Here is a 16,767-nt window from a genome sequence, read left to right as displayed (position 1 = left end):
AAAGAGCTATCCAACTAGTCCCACTCCTCTTGCTCTTTTCCCCATAGCACTGCAAATTTTCTCCCCTTCAATTATATAGCCAATTCCCTTTTGAATCTGCTTCCACCACCCCTTCAGGCAGTGCCTTCCAGATCATAACGCACTGCACAAAAAGATTTCTCCTCATCTCACCTCTGGCTCTTTTGCCAATTACTTTAAATGTGTCCTCTGGTTACCCGACCCTTCTGCCACTGGAAACAGTTTCTCCTTATTTCCTACATTACAACAGTGACTACACTTCAAAAAAGTACTTCATTGGCTGTAAAGTGCTTTGGGAGGTCTGGTAGTTGTGAAAGGTGCTATATAAATGCAAGTCTGTCTTTCTTCTATCAAAACCCCTTCATGATTTTGAATGCCTCTATTAAATCTCTCCTTAACCTTCATAACACCAATTAAACTTTGAATCAAAAAAAGTTTTGCATTTCAGATACTCCATCAAGGACCCCATTAAAGCATAAATCAACACAGAACCTGTGGTACAAATCTACAAATCTGTAATCTAGCCAACCAAGGGCAAATTCTAACCTTTGGTGTAAACGGTCAAGAAACTCCCCACTATGAGGAAGATTACTGCTTTATATCCAAAGTCGTCCATCCAATGCCAGAAAGACTAGAAACACATCTCCCTTTCCCAGGAGGAAATGATACCAAGCTATGCCAATTGAGCCCTAATGAGTTCTGTGTTCAGCCATTCTGCAACCAGAATCAAGCTCCAAGGAAGGGATCAAGATAGAGCAACTGAAGTTTCTGATGGCTGTGGGTAAAATGCACCATCTACACAGCCAACCTGGAAGGTTTCAATCCTGCTCTATACCAAGTTAGCTCACAACCAGGGTAACAAAAAGAGACTACAATGAACCTCAATGTCAATGACCCGGGTGTTGGGGGGTTGTTGGGGAAGAAAAGGAAAACTAAAAAAGGACAGCCAGGGGGATTCCTGCAAAGACCCTCATGCAGGTGGGGGCAAAGTCAGGAAGTGGAGAAAATGGAAGAAAAGGAGTCTAAACTCTTTGACCAAAAAATAGATACTGTCAAAATTTCCAACTGACCGCTGAACTAAATATAAAAGTGGAAAGGATTGAAAGTAATACATTTGATGCCCCATTCATGCAATTCTTCCCTAACTGCTTTAAATGCCAATAACTCCAGTAATTAAGGGGAAACATTCCCATTATCCTCTCATAAGAACTTAAAAAATAGGAGCAAGAGTAGGCTATATGGCGGGTCGAGCCTGCTCTACCATTCACAAACATCATGGCTGATCTTCTACCTCAACTCCACCTTCCCGCCCTATCCCTAGATCCTGAGGTGGCGAGCTTGTTTTAGTTTGGTAGCCGAGAAGTTTAAGGAAAGCTCATGGCCCTAACCTCACTTGTGGAGTGAGAAGTAAGTGTCCTATTCACTCATTCTTATAGTTTCATTGGGATGCCTAATTAAGAGTGCAATGAAAAGTTATTGCTTCAAAATTCTACAGGATCATCAAACCACTGAACTTCAGTCCCGACTCATCCCTACCAATAAAGATGAAGCCACCTCTTTCCTTCAGATTAAAGAGTGGTTGAAGCAAAAAGTATAGATGCATTTAAGGGGAGGCTAAACAAGCATATAAGGGAGAAGAGAATAGAGGGTTATGCTGATACTTAGATGAGGAGAGACGGGAGGAGGCTCGTGTGGAGCATAAACTCCAGCATGGATTGGTTGGACCGAATGGCCTGTTTCTGTGCCGTATCTCTTATGTAAGACCCAATCATCCGAATCTGTAATACAGGGCTCAAGTCAACAATGTGGCTGCAGCCGCACAACGGCTTGCTTCTTTGCTTGAAATGCCCACAAGTTCTAATGGGCCACTGTGCACATCATATCACCTATCCAAGAAAATACATTAAGAAACAGGAGCAGGAGTAGGCCATATGGCCCCTTGAGCCTGCTCTGTAATTCAATAAGATCATGGCTGAACTTCTGCATCAACTCCACTTTCCCACCCGATCCCCATATTCCTTGATTCTCCACGAGTCCAAAAATCTATCTCAGCCTTGAATATACTCAAAGATGGAGCATCCAGAGCCCTCTGGGGTAGAGAATTCCAAAGATTCACAACCGAGTGAAGAAGTTTCTCTTCATCTCAGTCCTAAATGGCCGACCCCTTATTCGGAGACTGTGATACCTAGTTCAGAGACGGAAACTGAAAACCAGCAGACAAAATTGAGGCAGTGGGGCTGTGACTTTCTTGGGAGAAGTCAGTACGTGCCCCTATGTCAACAGTTTGAGCTTGAAGGAAACTACAAGAAGCCTCGGCAAACAAGTTATACAACTGCAAATTTGCCATAGATGACAAGAAACCTTTGCAGTTACTGGTACTTCGGTGCAAATAAAGAAGTGACCATGAAATAGCAATGGATTAACAGCTATTCCCATCATAGCAAGGTGATAGCCTTCAATTCCTACAGAGCTTTTAACTTGACAACATTTGGTGGTTGATCTGCTCCATATTTATTATTAGTGGCAGAAATGAAGGGGTGAAAATAATTAAGATCTGAGGAAGAAGCCCAAATTTCCTTAACTTACAGAAGTGTCAATTTGCATTGGATCCACATCTGCCAGGCTAGCACCTATTTTCATCCGATCTTTGTGAATTCCTTTCACGTCATCTTTCCTGACATTCAGTGGCAGACATCTAGAAAATATAAAACAATTTTAACAGTGGGATTGTAAACAAAAGTGTGCTTTCTCACATTTGTATATGTAACAGTAAACAATTGATTACACAGATAATCTTAGAAGGGTGAACTATTCAAACAACGTGGCAAAATAGTACACTAGTGAACTACCAGGACAGTGTCTTGTCTATCTTATTCTGCTGTAGAGAAGCAGAGTTGGGGTTTTTTTTTGAGGGCGGGGGGGGGGTACACGAAAGAGAGCCTGCCCTCAAAGCACTCAGATAAATCGCCAAATACCGATAGTATGCACATATAATTCCTAGTTTAGCTGTGCGACTCAGGGAACAAATATGTTATCTATTTCATCATTTTTTTGGTAATTGAAACATCTGTACTGCATAAATATAAACAGAAAATGCTGGAAATACTCAGCAGGTCAGGCAGCAACTGTGGAGAGAGAAACGGAGTTGATGTTTTTTAAATTCTGAAATATTCTCTCCACAGATTTAAAGGTATGCGGGGGATTTATGCTTGCAGCAGGTGCTGGAGATTATAGAGTCCCTCTCCTCAGATGCTGCCTGACCTGCTGAGCATTTCCAGTTTATAGATCAGATTTCCAGCATCCGCCGTATTTTGCCTTTTAATACTGCATAAATGTCCTTTTGCCTAATGATGAGAAAAATAAACTCAGTAGATGACACCTCCTAGACGTTGCCATTCCAGTGACATATAAAGGCATACATCAATTGAGCAAAATCTCCAGGATATTTCTGTCAGAAGCATTTAGAAGAATGAAAAGACAAATCCAAGCTGGATGAAGGGCGAGATTGTCATTTTAAGAAGGCTTCCATTTAGAGAACAAAGACAAGTGGATCAGGTAAGTAAAATCTTTTTTTAAATTCTGTGCACCTTAGATATCAGAGTGGTGAGCAAACAGTATGAACACACGGACAGAGCGGAGATCAGTGAGTAAGCGTTTTTCTTTTCAACAGAGATTAGAAATGGAGGGGCAGGTGACCCTCAGGATAGATGTGGAATCTAACATATTACATAGGAGGATTACATAGGATATCCGGCATAAAACAGGCCATTCGGCCCAACCAGTCCATGCCGGTGTTTATGCTCCACTCGAGCCTCCTCCCGCCTTTCCCTATCTAACTCTACCAGTATAACCCTCTATTCCCCTCTCCCTCATATGCTTGTCCAGCCTCCCCTTAAATGCATCTATACTATTCGCTTCAACCACTCCCTGTGGTAGCGAGTTCCACATTCTCCCCACTCTTTGGGTAAAGAGGTTTCTTCCGAATTCCCTATTGGATTTCTTGGTGACTATCTTATATTGATGGCCTCTAGTTATGCTCTTCCCCACAAGTGGAAACATTCTCTCTGTATCCACACTATCAAAACCTTTCATAATTTTAAAGACCTCTATTAGGTCACCCCTCAGCCTTCTTTTTTCAAGAGAAAAGAGACCCAGCCTGTTCATCCTTTCCTTAAAATGTATACCCTCACATTTCTGGTATCATCCTTGTAAATCTTCTCTGCACCCTCTCCAGTGCCTCTATATCCTTTTTATAATATGGCGACCAGAACTGTACGCAGTACTCCAAGTGTGGTTGAACCAAGGTTCGATACAGGATTAGCATAACTTCCTTACTTTTCAATTCTATCCCTCTAGAAATAAACCCTAGTGCTTGGTTTGCTTTTTTATGGCCTTGCTAACCTGTGGCGCAACCTTTAGTGATTTGTGTATTTGTACTCCGAGATCCCTTTGTTCCTCTACCCCACCTAGACTCGCACCCTCCAAGTGATAAGTGACCTCCCTATTCTTCCTACCAAAATGTAATGCCTCACATTTATCTGTGCTGAACTTCATTTGCTAATTATTTGCTCATCCTGCAAGTTTATTAATGTCCTCCTGTAATTTGTTGCAGTCCTCCTCAGTATTGACTATCCCCCCCAATTTGGTGCCATCCGCAAATTTAGAAATTATGTTTTTGATTCCAAAGTCTAAATTGTTAATATAAATTGTGAACAACAGTGGTCCCAGCACTGATCCTTGTGGGACACCACTACCCACCTTCTGCCACTGTGAATAGCTACCCTTTACTCCCACTCTCTGCTTTCTGTCTTGAAGCCAGCTAGCTATCCATTCTGCTACTTGTCCCCTGACTCCGCATTCTCTGACCTTATTCATCAGTCTATTATGGGGTACCTTATCAAAGGCTTTTTGAAAATCTAGATAAATTACATCTACTGCATTACCATTGTCTACTCTCTGTTACCTCTTCAAAAAATTCAATGAGGTTGGTCAAGCAAGACTTTCCCTTTTGAAATCCATGATGACTACTCATGACTATGTTTTTGGTTTCTAGATGTTCTTCTATTTTTTCTTAGTAGGGATTCCATTATTTTTCCTACCACCGATGTTAAGCTGACTGGTTTATAATTCCCTGGACATGTTCTATCCCCCTTCTTAAATATAGGTATTATGTTAGTTATCCACCAGTCCTCTGGCATCACACCTTTTTCTAACGAATTATTAAATGTGTAGTAATGCCCTCTGCTATCTCTTCCCTAGATTCTTTTAAAATGCGTGGATGCAATTCCTCCAGACCAGGGGTTTTATCGTCTTTGCATTTGATTAGTTTATTTAATATATCCCCTCTTTTTATTTTAAATGCACTTATCTCATCATCCAATGTCATGTCCACCTCTTCTATCTCCTGGTAAATACTGAAGCAAAATTATTTTTTTAATATTTCTGCCATCTCTCTATCGTTACCCGTGGTATTATCCTGTCTATCTCTTAATGGTCCTATTCCCATCCCAACCTTCCTTTGTTTTTTTACTCATTTCCCTAATTTGTCTGCATATTTCTTCCTCCACTTCCCTTTCAATATTAGGTCATCTGTAGACTACACCCATTAGTGTGATTGATCCTTTATTGTCTTTCATCTCTATCCATATGGATTCTATTTTTGTCTTGCTGATAGCTGCGTCATGTTTTTCTACTGCCATTATGTTATCTCTAATAACTACAGCTCACCTCCCCTTTTGCCCTCCCTATCTTTTCTAAATATGTTATACTCTGCAATGTTTAATTCCCAGTCCTGATTTTTCTGTAGCCAGGTCTCAGTAATCCCTACTATGTCTGGTTCCTCGCAATGCATGATTGCCTCCAGCTCCCGTTTTATTACGGACACTGTGTGCATTGCTGTACAGACAGTTTAACAGGATTTCTTCTCACGATGTTTAACCATCTTTTTAGACTCCTGTTCTATAACTCTATTTATTCCCTTGCCATCAATGTCCTCCCTTACTTTATTCTTTCCTATGCTCTCTTTTCCTGTTTTGTTTATATTTAGGCTGGTTACATTTTTGGTAGATCCCTCCCCCCATCTTGCTTGTTTAAAGCCTTTGCCACCTCCCTATTTACCCTTTCAGCTAGGACACGGGTCCCATCCTGGTTCAGGTGGAGCCCGTCTCATCGGTACAGCTCCTTCCTGTCCCAGAACTGGTGCCAGTGCCCCATGAAAAGGAACCCCTCTTTCCCACACCAGCCCTTGAGCCACATGTTAATTCTCCTGATCTGTCTGCTTCTATGCCAATTTGCACATGACTCGAGCAATAATCCAGAGATTATTAGCCTCGAGGTCCTGCTTTTTAATTTAATTTAGAGCTTAACTCCTGATACTCTTTCAGCAAGACCTCCTCCCTGTCCCTACCTATGCCATTTGTTCCAACATGGACCACGACAATTGGATATACCTCCTCCCTTTCCAAGTTCCTCACCAGCCACTGAGATATCCCTTACCCTGGCAACACACCCTTCGGGATTCTTGTTCTTGGCTGCAGAGGATGCTATCAATCCCCCTAATTATAGAGTTCCCTATCACATTTCTATTCTGCTCTTCCCTTCCCTTGGACAGCCTTCTGAGCCACAGTGCCTTGGTCTACATTGTGGCTGTCCTCCCTGCAGTCTTTCTCCTTGTCCTCATAAGTAGAGAGTACTTCGTACCTGTTGGACAGGACCAGTGTCTGCGGGACCTCCTTCTCAACCTCTCCTAAATCCCCACTACCTGGCTCCCTAGCAGTCATACCACCCCTTCTTGAACCTGCTTTCCTCTGGGGTGTGACTGCATTCTGGATAGAACTGTCCAGAAATTCCTCCCCCTCCCTTGTGTGTCGGAATGTCTCCAACTCGCACTCCAACTCAATGATTCTGAGCTGGAGAGATTCGAGATGGAGAGATCTCCTGCAGGCGTGTTCGCTCGGGACAATCTCGCTGTCCACAAACTCCCACATACTGCAGTCCAGACATACAACCTGCCCTGACATATCCGAGCCCTGTCTTATTTTATTTAATTAGATAGTCTTTATTCAATGATTTTTTGAAGTGTTGGCTTGCCTGCAGAGATTTTACGTTGCCTCTGAACAAGCCATGAAAAAAAGCGGTCAGTCTTCTTCACTTGGTTCTGTCTTCACGGAACTTTCTCTCAACTTCCCATCATTTTTATGGCCCCGCAAAGCAATCATTTTGCAATTATGCTTTTCTTGCTTGGACTGGAAATTCTCATCTGTCCTTTGCTCTCTATTCCTCCCCGTCTCAGTCCTCCTGTTCTCTAACTTAAGCCTGGGCAGGTGTGCTCATTTCCAGCCGTTAATACAGGAACTTTCCACAAAATGAAAACCCTGCACAACAATTTCTGCTAAACAACACAGAATTACAAGCAACATAGAATTACAAGCAACGTTAACTCTTTGACCTGTTACTAATAAGCAAATCCCCACAGAGCACTCACCAGAAACCATTACCTTCTTCCAACTCCAGTGTATCCATCAGTTTTACATAAAAATGACAAACCTCATCTCAATTTAAAACGGTTTTCTTCACTGCATATTAACATTACTTCAACCCATCATCCTCTGAACCACTTCTTCTACATTATTCACTTTACTGCCAGCAGTAACAGGACTAATTTATATTCAAACAACAAAGTCCTACAGTTATGATGCATGTTTTTCTAAAAAAAGAACCGAATGACATCATAAAGTGCAACATCCCACCTTTAGTTCCAACTACATTTAAATAATCAGTCTAAAAAGTTCAGCACAAAGCATGGCATTTCTCACACGTACCAATTAAAAACATGCAAGGACAGATACTGGGAAAAGCAAGCTATACTTCCACCGGTAAACATCACATTGGCACTAAACTCATACTATTTAGAATAATAGTTCAAACTGTTACAGCAGATAGGAGTTGTAGATGAATACTAAGTGAAAGGCTAGCAAAATAGATTTTAACCCAAGTGGAACTTAACTTACTCCAAGAGGTTTTTCATTTCTCTTCCCTCCCCACACCCAACTAACTGCAAAGCTAGCATTTTTTTGAAAATACCATACTCTACAAAATATGCAATGAAGTGCCCTGGGACTTTAAAAAACAAAGAAAAGACACAGGGCTGAATTTTGTCAATGGGGATGTGATGGAGGCGGGACTCCCACTTGTCGGGTTGTAGTCCCGCCTCCATCGACTTGTGGCCAACCCACGCGATTTTCCCTTGATTGACCTTATTAAGCCCGCCCAGCGGGCTCAGCAGGCCAATTAAGGGACACCCGGTTACAGGTGACGTCACAGATTGACATTTCATCTGTCAAGAGCTTTTGACAAATGAAATATCAGCATTTGACAGCTCTGTGAAGCTGTCAAACACTGACAGTCTGACTTCTAACTTGAGTCCTTCTCCACAGACTCAGTTAGAAATCTCTCCAGAACAGAAAGCAGAATGCTGCAATTTTTGACAGCTCGCGGCCATTCTGCTTTCTGTGCCGGTGAGATGAGGGACTCCCGAGACCTAAAGGAAGGAAGCCTGCATTAGTAAGTAAAGGTAAGTAAAACTTATTTAAACACTTTACACACACCAAACACACTTACTTCTGCACTCATGCACCCATCACTCACCTGAACACCGGACATCTCGAACCCTCCAAGCCCTTCAGCCCGATGGTCCGCCTCGCTAACTTGGCGTGGTTTGGAGCCGTCGGGCAGCCCACACTTCAGGGCTAAAAATAGGGATTAGGCTAAAAACTGCCCGTTAACAAGCAGTTAATTGGCACTAATCCCCTTCCCACCTCGGGGAGGCGGCTCCCAGCACAGGTCGGGTACCCGCCTCCTGGGAAATGGGCATGGGGGCAGGTAGGGTTCATGCCCCCCAGATTCTGCAATTTCCCCCCCCCACTCCCACCTCCACAGGAGCTTGGAAATTCGAGCCCATACACTTTACACAAAATGATCCTCCATTTAACATGTCGCTATTTCCAAAACTTGTGTCAGCCAGGGCTCAGTGGGTAGCACTCTCGCCTGAGTCAGAAAGTTGTGGGTTCCAGTCCCACTCCAGGGACTTGAGCACAAAAATCCAGGACGACACTCCAGTGCAGTACTGAGGGACTGCTGCACTGTCGGAGGTGCCGTCTTTTGGATGAGACGTTAAACTGAGGCCGTCTACTCTCAGGTGGACGTAAACGATCCCATGGCCACTATTTGGAAGAAGAGCAGGGGAGTTAACCCTGGTGTCCTGGACAATATTGATCCCTCAATCCACAGCACAATGAGATGATCTGGTCATAATCACATTTCTGTTGTGGGAGCTTGCTGTGTGCAAATTGGTTGCCGCACTTCCTACAGTGACTACACTTCAAAAGTACTTCATTAGCTATAAAGCACTTTTGGACGTTCGGAGGTTGTGAACTGTACTATAGAAAGTTTTTTTGACGTACCTCAAAAGTGCTCGGTTCCTAGTTTTGTTTTTTCTTCTCTCAAAATGCCCCTCCTCGTCAGAGGATGAGGAAGAGGAGGTAGAATCACTGCTGTGTATTGCATGTCTTCGCCTTAAAGAAGAAAATATTCTGTGAACATATTTGCTTAAAGTTCTACACGTAGCACTCATGTTTTAAAGCTTTGACATTTCTTTTTTTTTTAATCTTCTGTTGATTAAGCCAGCAAGTGCAAGAGCATTTGCCATCTTTTCAGAGACTATGGGACAAGTCTTCAGAATTTCTAAAAAGACTAGGAATCAAGTTGATGCCAATAGTTACAATTCCTAGTCTTTACATGACAGAGCTGCATAGTTAGAAAACACTAATGCAAAGTAATGTAGCTTTACAACACCATATAAAGTGTTTAATTGGCAAGATATTTGTTTGGGATCAAGCAGATGAAAAACAAATCAATTATTTTCATTACAAGTTCCTTGAACCCTATTACTACGAGAGGCAGTTAACCATGGTCTAATATTTTATTCTAAATAGATTGCAGGTTATACTTTCATTACAAACCTGGTGATTTTTCTCTTGCTGTAAGGACTGCGAGAGCCAGGAGTACCAAATCGAAATCTTCGTCTTACAGGAGAAGCTGGGCCATGATAAAATATAGTGTCTTTTCCTTCGGGTTCTGGTACAAAGAACATAATTGAAGAAATCTCATTCGACTCTTCCAATATGTACAGAGCAGACTGAAGGTTTTCCCAAACACATTGTACAAGACTATTAGTCTGTAATTTCATACCCGTAAAAGCCAAAAATGAGACTTTGCAGGATCACACAGCTTTTACAAACAGATGCTATTCCATAGAATAAACAGAGCATTTCACCTTTAATTGCAAGATCCAGCCATTATCTGTATTTCTATCAGAAATTTTAGGTTGTATAAAAGGTGGTTTAACCTTCGATACATTTTGTCCTTCAGATTGAGGGGAAATGCAGTGTGAATCCTACCTAAATTCTAGAGTGCAATTTTACTGCTAAACAGGGTCATTGTTAGGCTTGGGCTACACATAAAGATGCAGTATGGTATAAGTGCGTGTGCGGGAGTACGCACGCAGGCAGGCTCGTATGTATGCATGTGTATACGCGCGAGCTTGTGTGCGCATGTACGCGCATGTGTATATGCGCGAGTGTGCACGTCTGCTGCAACAGTCTAAAATGAAATCAGTTTATAAAGTTTAAACCTATGGCTGTAAAAAGCAGGCCAAGATAATGATGCTACAAACCCCAGTAACCCACTTGCTAGAGTTGGGCAGAGAAACAATAACTAAAATAGATGCCCGAGGTAACTAACATGACACAGTATTAGGGTTGCAAAATTCTGGGAATTTTTAAAAGAGGAAACTTTCCATGGGAATTTTCGGGAATTTTGAGGTTTTTTGCACACTGATGGTTTTTGTCTCTGACCCTTATATTATCTTTGTCGTCAAAATAGACATACTGTTCCATACAAATAAAAACAGGCTTTCAAAACTTTATTTAGGTTATAATTTTGAACTTTATTGAACCCCCACAAAAAAGACCCATCTAAAATAAAATAAAAAGAGCGTCAGCTTATTTAGCCTGTAATTTGTCCTTATTTTGTCCCTTTGAGTCTTCTACTCATGAGTCTTCTGCTCCTCATTGCTCCTCCTGATTCTCTGGCTCTGGCGTGTCCATTTCCTCCTCTGTGTCAGTGTCTAGCTGTGTGGTGGACACTTCTGTATCTGGCTCAATAAGTTGTAGGTTCGCCCGGATAGCCACCAGTTTCTCCACTCTCTTGTTAGTCAGCCTGTTGCGCACCTTTGTATGCGTATTCCCAAAAAGTGACCAGTTTCGTTCAGAGGCCGCTGATGAAGGTGGGATTTGGAGTATCACCGATGCAATAGGTGACAGGGCCTCAGATGCACAAAGTCCCTTCCACCAGGTATGTGCACTGATATGCTTGCATGATTCCCATATCCCATTCCAAAGACCTTGCTTGGTAGAGAACTTTGCCAGACTTCCCAGAACTTTGCCCACATCCAGATTGAGATGGTGTGAGAGGGTAGAAATCACACTGTAAGCGCTGTTGATCTGATCTCCAGAAAGTATTGGTCTCCCAACATGCTTTGGGTCCAGCATGTATGCTGCAGCATGAATCGGCTTGACACAAAATTCTTGACGCGTCTGTATGAATTGAACAATTGCCTTCTCCTCTGCTTTGAGCAGCAGGGATGTGGGTAGGGCAATGCTGATTTGTTCTTTTAAATCAGTAAAAAGCCTGAGAACATCTGACAAGACAGCGTCATCTCCTTCAATCTGAGCAATTGCAGATGTTACTGGTGAGAGTAGTTTAAGGCTGCTAACCACTCTCTCCCAAAACACATCATCCAGCAGTATTTTCTTGATGGTGGTTTCCATATCCCCAGACTGGGATATTGCCATTTCTTGCAGCGACTCCTTACCCTCCAGAAGGCTGTTGTACATTATGACAACACCACCCCATCTAGTGTTGTTGGGCAGCTTCAGTGTGGTGTTCTTGTTCTTTGTCATTTGCTTGGAGTTGTAGGTTGCTGCAACTACCTGTTTTCCCCTGACATACTTAACAACTTGCTTGGCTCTCTTGTACAGTGCTTCCATGGTTCTCAAACCCATGATGTCCTTGAGGAGCAGGTTAAGCCCATGAGCTGCGCACCCAATAGACGTAATATGAGGGTAGGCCTCCTCCACTTGAGCCCAAGCAGCCTTCATATTCGCAGCATTGTCAGTAACTACTGCAAAGACCTTTTGTGATCCAAGATCGTTGATGACCGCTTTCAGCTCATCAGCAATGTATGTGCCTGTGTGTCTGTTGTCCTTCGTGTCTGTGCTCTTAGTTATCGTTATCGCTATCGTTTCGTTGAGCTTTCCTTGGACTCTGTTATACTCAGCCTCCAGCAAATAAGTAGACAAAGCATGTCTGGTGGGAGGGCAGTATGCAGAGCGAATAACATTGAAAAATCTCTTCCAGTACCCATTGGCTGTGAGCATGAGGGGTGAGCCTGTTGCATATACAGCTCGAGCAAGGCACTCATCTGCATTCTTCTGGCTATGGTTATCCATTGTATCAAAGAACCTTCCAAGTGGGCCAGGAGTTGCTGATGATAAGGAGCCTGATGCTGAATGAGAACCATCATCTTCTTGAATGGAAGCAGAGGAACTCTGGGCTGACTGCTGTGAGCTTTGAGTGAAGTTGTTGCATTTGAATAAATGCTGCTGCATCTTTGTGGCATTCTTTACATATGGCTTTCTACAGTGTTTGCACATGTACACAGTCTTTCCATCTTTAATGCCTGGGGTAAAATGCTTCCACACATCCGACGGTAAACGTGGCATTGTTCTATGCAGAGAAATAAAGGGCATTCATCTCTGTGTCGAACTGCGGTCGATCAGCACGATTGCAACAGGGTGAGTACATTTTTGCTGATGCTCCATGTGATGGAAGCATGACCTGTACACACACGACGCTACATCACCAATAGTGTATTATTTTGTATATTTTAAATTGAAGGACAACAGAGTTCAACAACTGGTTTATTTGGTATAAAGTCTGATTTACTTACTGCATCATCACAACATCAGCAGAAAACAAAATGACTTCCCTCAGGACCCCTAACCTGGATCTTAAAAAAACTATAGCAGTCTTACAGATGCCTGCAGGCCAATCACAATTTGATATGCAAATATTACAAATAGAGGGAGCTAATCGCTCATCCACTCATCCAACCAATCAGGACACATTTGTTCACAGTCACACACATAACTTGTAATTATTAAAACAAGCCAAGTAAGAAGATAAACATATATTGATTAAGAAATTCCTTAATAATTAAGATTCCATCTCTGTTAGTAATTTTGAGAGAGGACCTGTGGGGAAAAAAAAGAAAGAAATACAAAAAAAACAATATTATGCTAGCATGTGCTTTTTTGGGCAAAATTCCCAAGCTAAACTTCCCGTGGAAAATTTCCAGAAATTTACCGGAAACTTTCCACCCCTTTGCAACCCTACACAGTATCATCAGTATTTGTGCCACCTCTGAAAACTTGCCGTATAACAAGTCAAAACATTTCATCCAGATCAGCCTTCATCTCTCCTTGCCCTGGAAAACAGGAGACCCTGACAATAGTGCCAACAGAATTCAGCCGCTCCGCCCCACAATTTCCAGAGTAAGAAGATAATGACCTGCAAAAAGGCCCGTCACTACCCTTTTCTTTTTGGGGGGCAGCGGGGAAACCGATACATTAAAATATAAATCAATCAGAGGGAGTCACTGATTTACTATTTTCATGTACATCCCAGCAGCCAGCTCAAGAGAGTATCAAAGGTCCGGAAGCAAGAAGCCAAACAAAAGGGAATGTAAATATTAACATGTTCTCAAAGGAGCAAGAAAAAAGGAGTTTTTTTTTTTTTTAAAGGAGCACAAACAGACTTGGGTTGGATCACATCAAATAAAAAGCAGTTATACCTTCACATGGAGCTTGGCATTGCACAGCAGCTTTCCTCTGACGTAAATAATAGCGCTTTTGAGTATCCTCCTCACCATCCTCATCTTCTCTATCTTCAGCCTCCTCTTCCTCAGATAACTCTATAGTTACAGGTTTGGGAAATAATTATTTGTTAATTCAACTTGGATGGTGGGGGGGAACATACCACGCACTCATTCCTCAGTACCATAGCTTCTTGACCTGGCTGATTCCTTCATCATATCAGGCTACGAAATCAACTGGGAGAAAACATGAGCTCATGCTCCTATCAAGGAATGTCGGAAAGGAATGGTACGGCTTCTTCCATTTAAGTATGCTAATAAGAAATTCAGGTATCTAAGGATAGATTTTTATCCAATTTCACAAAGTTAGTACAACAACAAATATTCATATAGCACCTTTAACATAATAAAACATCCCAAGGCGCTTCACAGGAGTTTTATCAAAAAAATAAAATTGACACCGAGCCACATATTAGGACAGGTGACCAAAAGCTTGGTCAAAGAGGTAGGTTTTAAGGAGCATCTTAAAAGGAGGAAAAAGTGGCGAGGCAGAGAATTCCAGAGCTTAGGACCCAGGCAGCTGAAGGCACGGCCACCAATCAAAAGGCCAGAATAGGCAGAGTGCAGAGGTCTAGGAGGATTATAGGGCTGGAGGAGATTGCAGAGATAAGGAAGGGCGAAGTCATGGAGTGATTTGAAAACAAGGATGAGAATTTTAAAATCGAGGTGTTGCTTAACTGGGAGTCAATGTAGGTCAGCATGCACAGGGGAAATGGGTGCGCGGGACTTGGTGCGAGTTAGCACACGGGTTGGCAGAGTTTCGGATGATCTCAAGTTTACGGAGGGTAGAAATAGGAAGGCCGGCCAGGAGTGCATTGGAATAGTCAACTCTAGAGGTGGTAAAGGCATGGATGAGGGTTTCAGCAGCAGATAAGTTGAGGTAAGGGCAGAGACGGGCGATATTACGAAGGTCGTAGTGATAGAACGGATATGAGGTACGAAGCTCAATTCATGAGCAAATAAAACACCAAGGCTGTGAACAGACTTGGTCAGCCTTGGACAATTGACGGGAAGAGAGATCGAATCAGTGGAAAGTACCTCACAATATTGTATGAATCAGTGTTCAGGTGCAACCAAACGTATAAAAGGTGGACATCAGTGACTACTGGAGGAAGCATTAGTGTCAAAATGGCTTTTATTCTCTTAATTTCTTTACGTGTTAACCTTGATTTCCCTTCGTCACTACGGCATGTTTCAAACATTATTAATCTTAAACTGTTTATTTGAATCCCCTGACGTTTAGTCTGTAAACCTGCATTTATACTTGGACTTTTTGTCAGCATGTGGATCAGTTGACAGTTCCTAATTATACCCAGCCTCGGGCACAGTCAGCACTAGAACGACAAAACGTCTCTCCGTTTCCTTGCTGCGGCGAGAAAATATCAAGCTAGCTATTGCGGCATCAAAAGCCCGTCTGTTGTGATTTGTATTTAATGGTTAACAGTATTTCATATTGCCCCGCAAGTACTCGGCGTTCATTCAGTGCACAGGAACAAGAGTAGGCCATTCAGCCACTTGAGCCTGTTCTGCCATTCAGTGAGATCATGGATGATCTGTGACCTAACTCCATATACCCGTCTTTGCCCCATATTCCTTAATACCTTTGGTTAACAAAAATCTATCAATCTCAGATTTAAAATTAATTGACCTAGCATCAATTGCCTTTTATGGAAGAAAGTTCCAAACTTCTACCACCCTTTGTGTGTAGAAGTGTTTCCTAACTTCACTCCTGAAAGGTCTGGCTCTAATTTTTAGACTATGCCCCCTAGTCCTAGACCCCCCAACCAGCAGAAATAGTTTCTCTCTATCTACCCTATCACTTCCCTTTAATATCTTGAAAACTTCAATCAAATCACCCCTTAACCTTCTAAATTCCAGGGAATACAATCCTAGTTTGTATAATCTTTCCTCGTAATTTAACCCTTGAGAGTCCAGGTATCATTCTAGAAAATCTACGCTGCACTCCCACCAAGGGCAATATATCCTTTCGAAGGTGTGATGTCCAGAACTGCTCTCAGTACTCCAGGTGTGGTCTTACCAGGACTTTGTATAGCTGTAGAATAACTTCTAGCCCTTGTATTCTAGTCCTCTAGATATAAAGGCCAGCATTCCATTAGCCTTTTTGATTATTTTCTGTACCCGATGTGTATAGCTGAGCCCTAATGATCACAAAGCTCCCACCCAGGTTTGATCCTCATTCTGTGCCGAGTTGACGGATCTCAGTCTAGAGCTGTGGCCAGGCACCGCCCAAGGAAGCTCCCTACCCTTCAGAGCAATAACTACCCATCACAGGGAAGGAGAGACACATGTTAAACTCATCAGCAATTCCACTGCAGGCACCTCACGGTAAGCAGAACATTTTTACCTCTCCTCCCCACCAGGATGCCATAAAAATATATGCATCGGCACTGAAAACTTCCATTTCCCCCTCCAGAATAATTCAAGCACATGCTCTGGACCACAAACAGGTGAAGCCCTGCAAATAGGTCATCTGTTCAGGAATGACGAACAGTGAAGGTGGCACAGGTAGAAAAAGGAAATCATGTTCACTACCCTATTTTTCATGTGACTTAAATGGCTTCATTAAAACCAGTTGTAGTTAGTTCCCCTTCCCCAGATACAGGAAACTTCGCGATATCCGGCACCGACGGGACCGGCGTGATGCCGATCTATGAAAACTTCCGGACAGACCAGCG

The 16,767-nt window shown here is 42.5% G+C and overlaps 1 protein-coding gene across 2 annotated transcripts in view; it reads right to left on the bottom strand.

Annotated features, from left to right (window-relative positions):
- atad2 (ATPase family AAA domain containing 2) overlaps positions 1–16,767 on the bottom strand; it is an 80,937-nt gene that overhangs the window by 45,174 nt on the left and 18,996 nt on the right. For both annotated transcript variants that reach the window (XM_085993672.1, XM_085993671.1), the window contains exons 7-10: positions 13,991–14,110; positions 10,038–10,152; positions 9,480–9,590; positions 2,605–2,713 (exon numbers count right to left, since the gene is read on the bottom strand). In XM_085993672.1, the coding sequence (XP_085849798.1) occupies positions 2,605–2,713; positions 9,480–9,590; positions 10,038–10,152; positions 13,991–14,110 (455 nt within the window). The remainder of the gene's footprint in view (positions 1–2,604; positions 2,714–9,479; positions 9,591–10,037; positions 10,153–13,990; positions 14,111–16,767) is intronic.

This window comes from Somniosus microcephalus, chromosome 7, assembly GCF_052327205.1.
Source record: "Somniosus microcephalus isolate GS21.2 chromosome 7, FLI_Smic_1.0, whole genome shotgun sequence".
Taxonomy (NCBI): Eukaryota; Metazoa; Chordata; class Chondrichthyes; order Squaliformes; family Somniosidae; genus Somniosus; species Somniosus microcephalus.
This window is presented reverse-complemented; position numbering and strand designations above follow the sequence as displayed.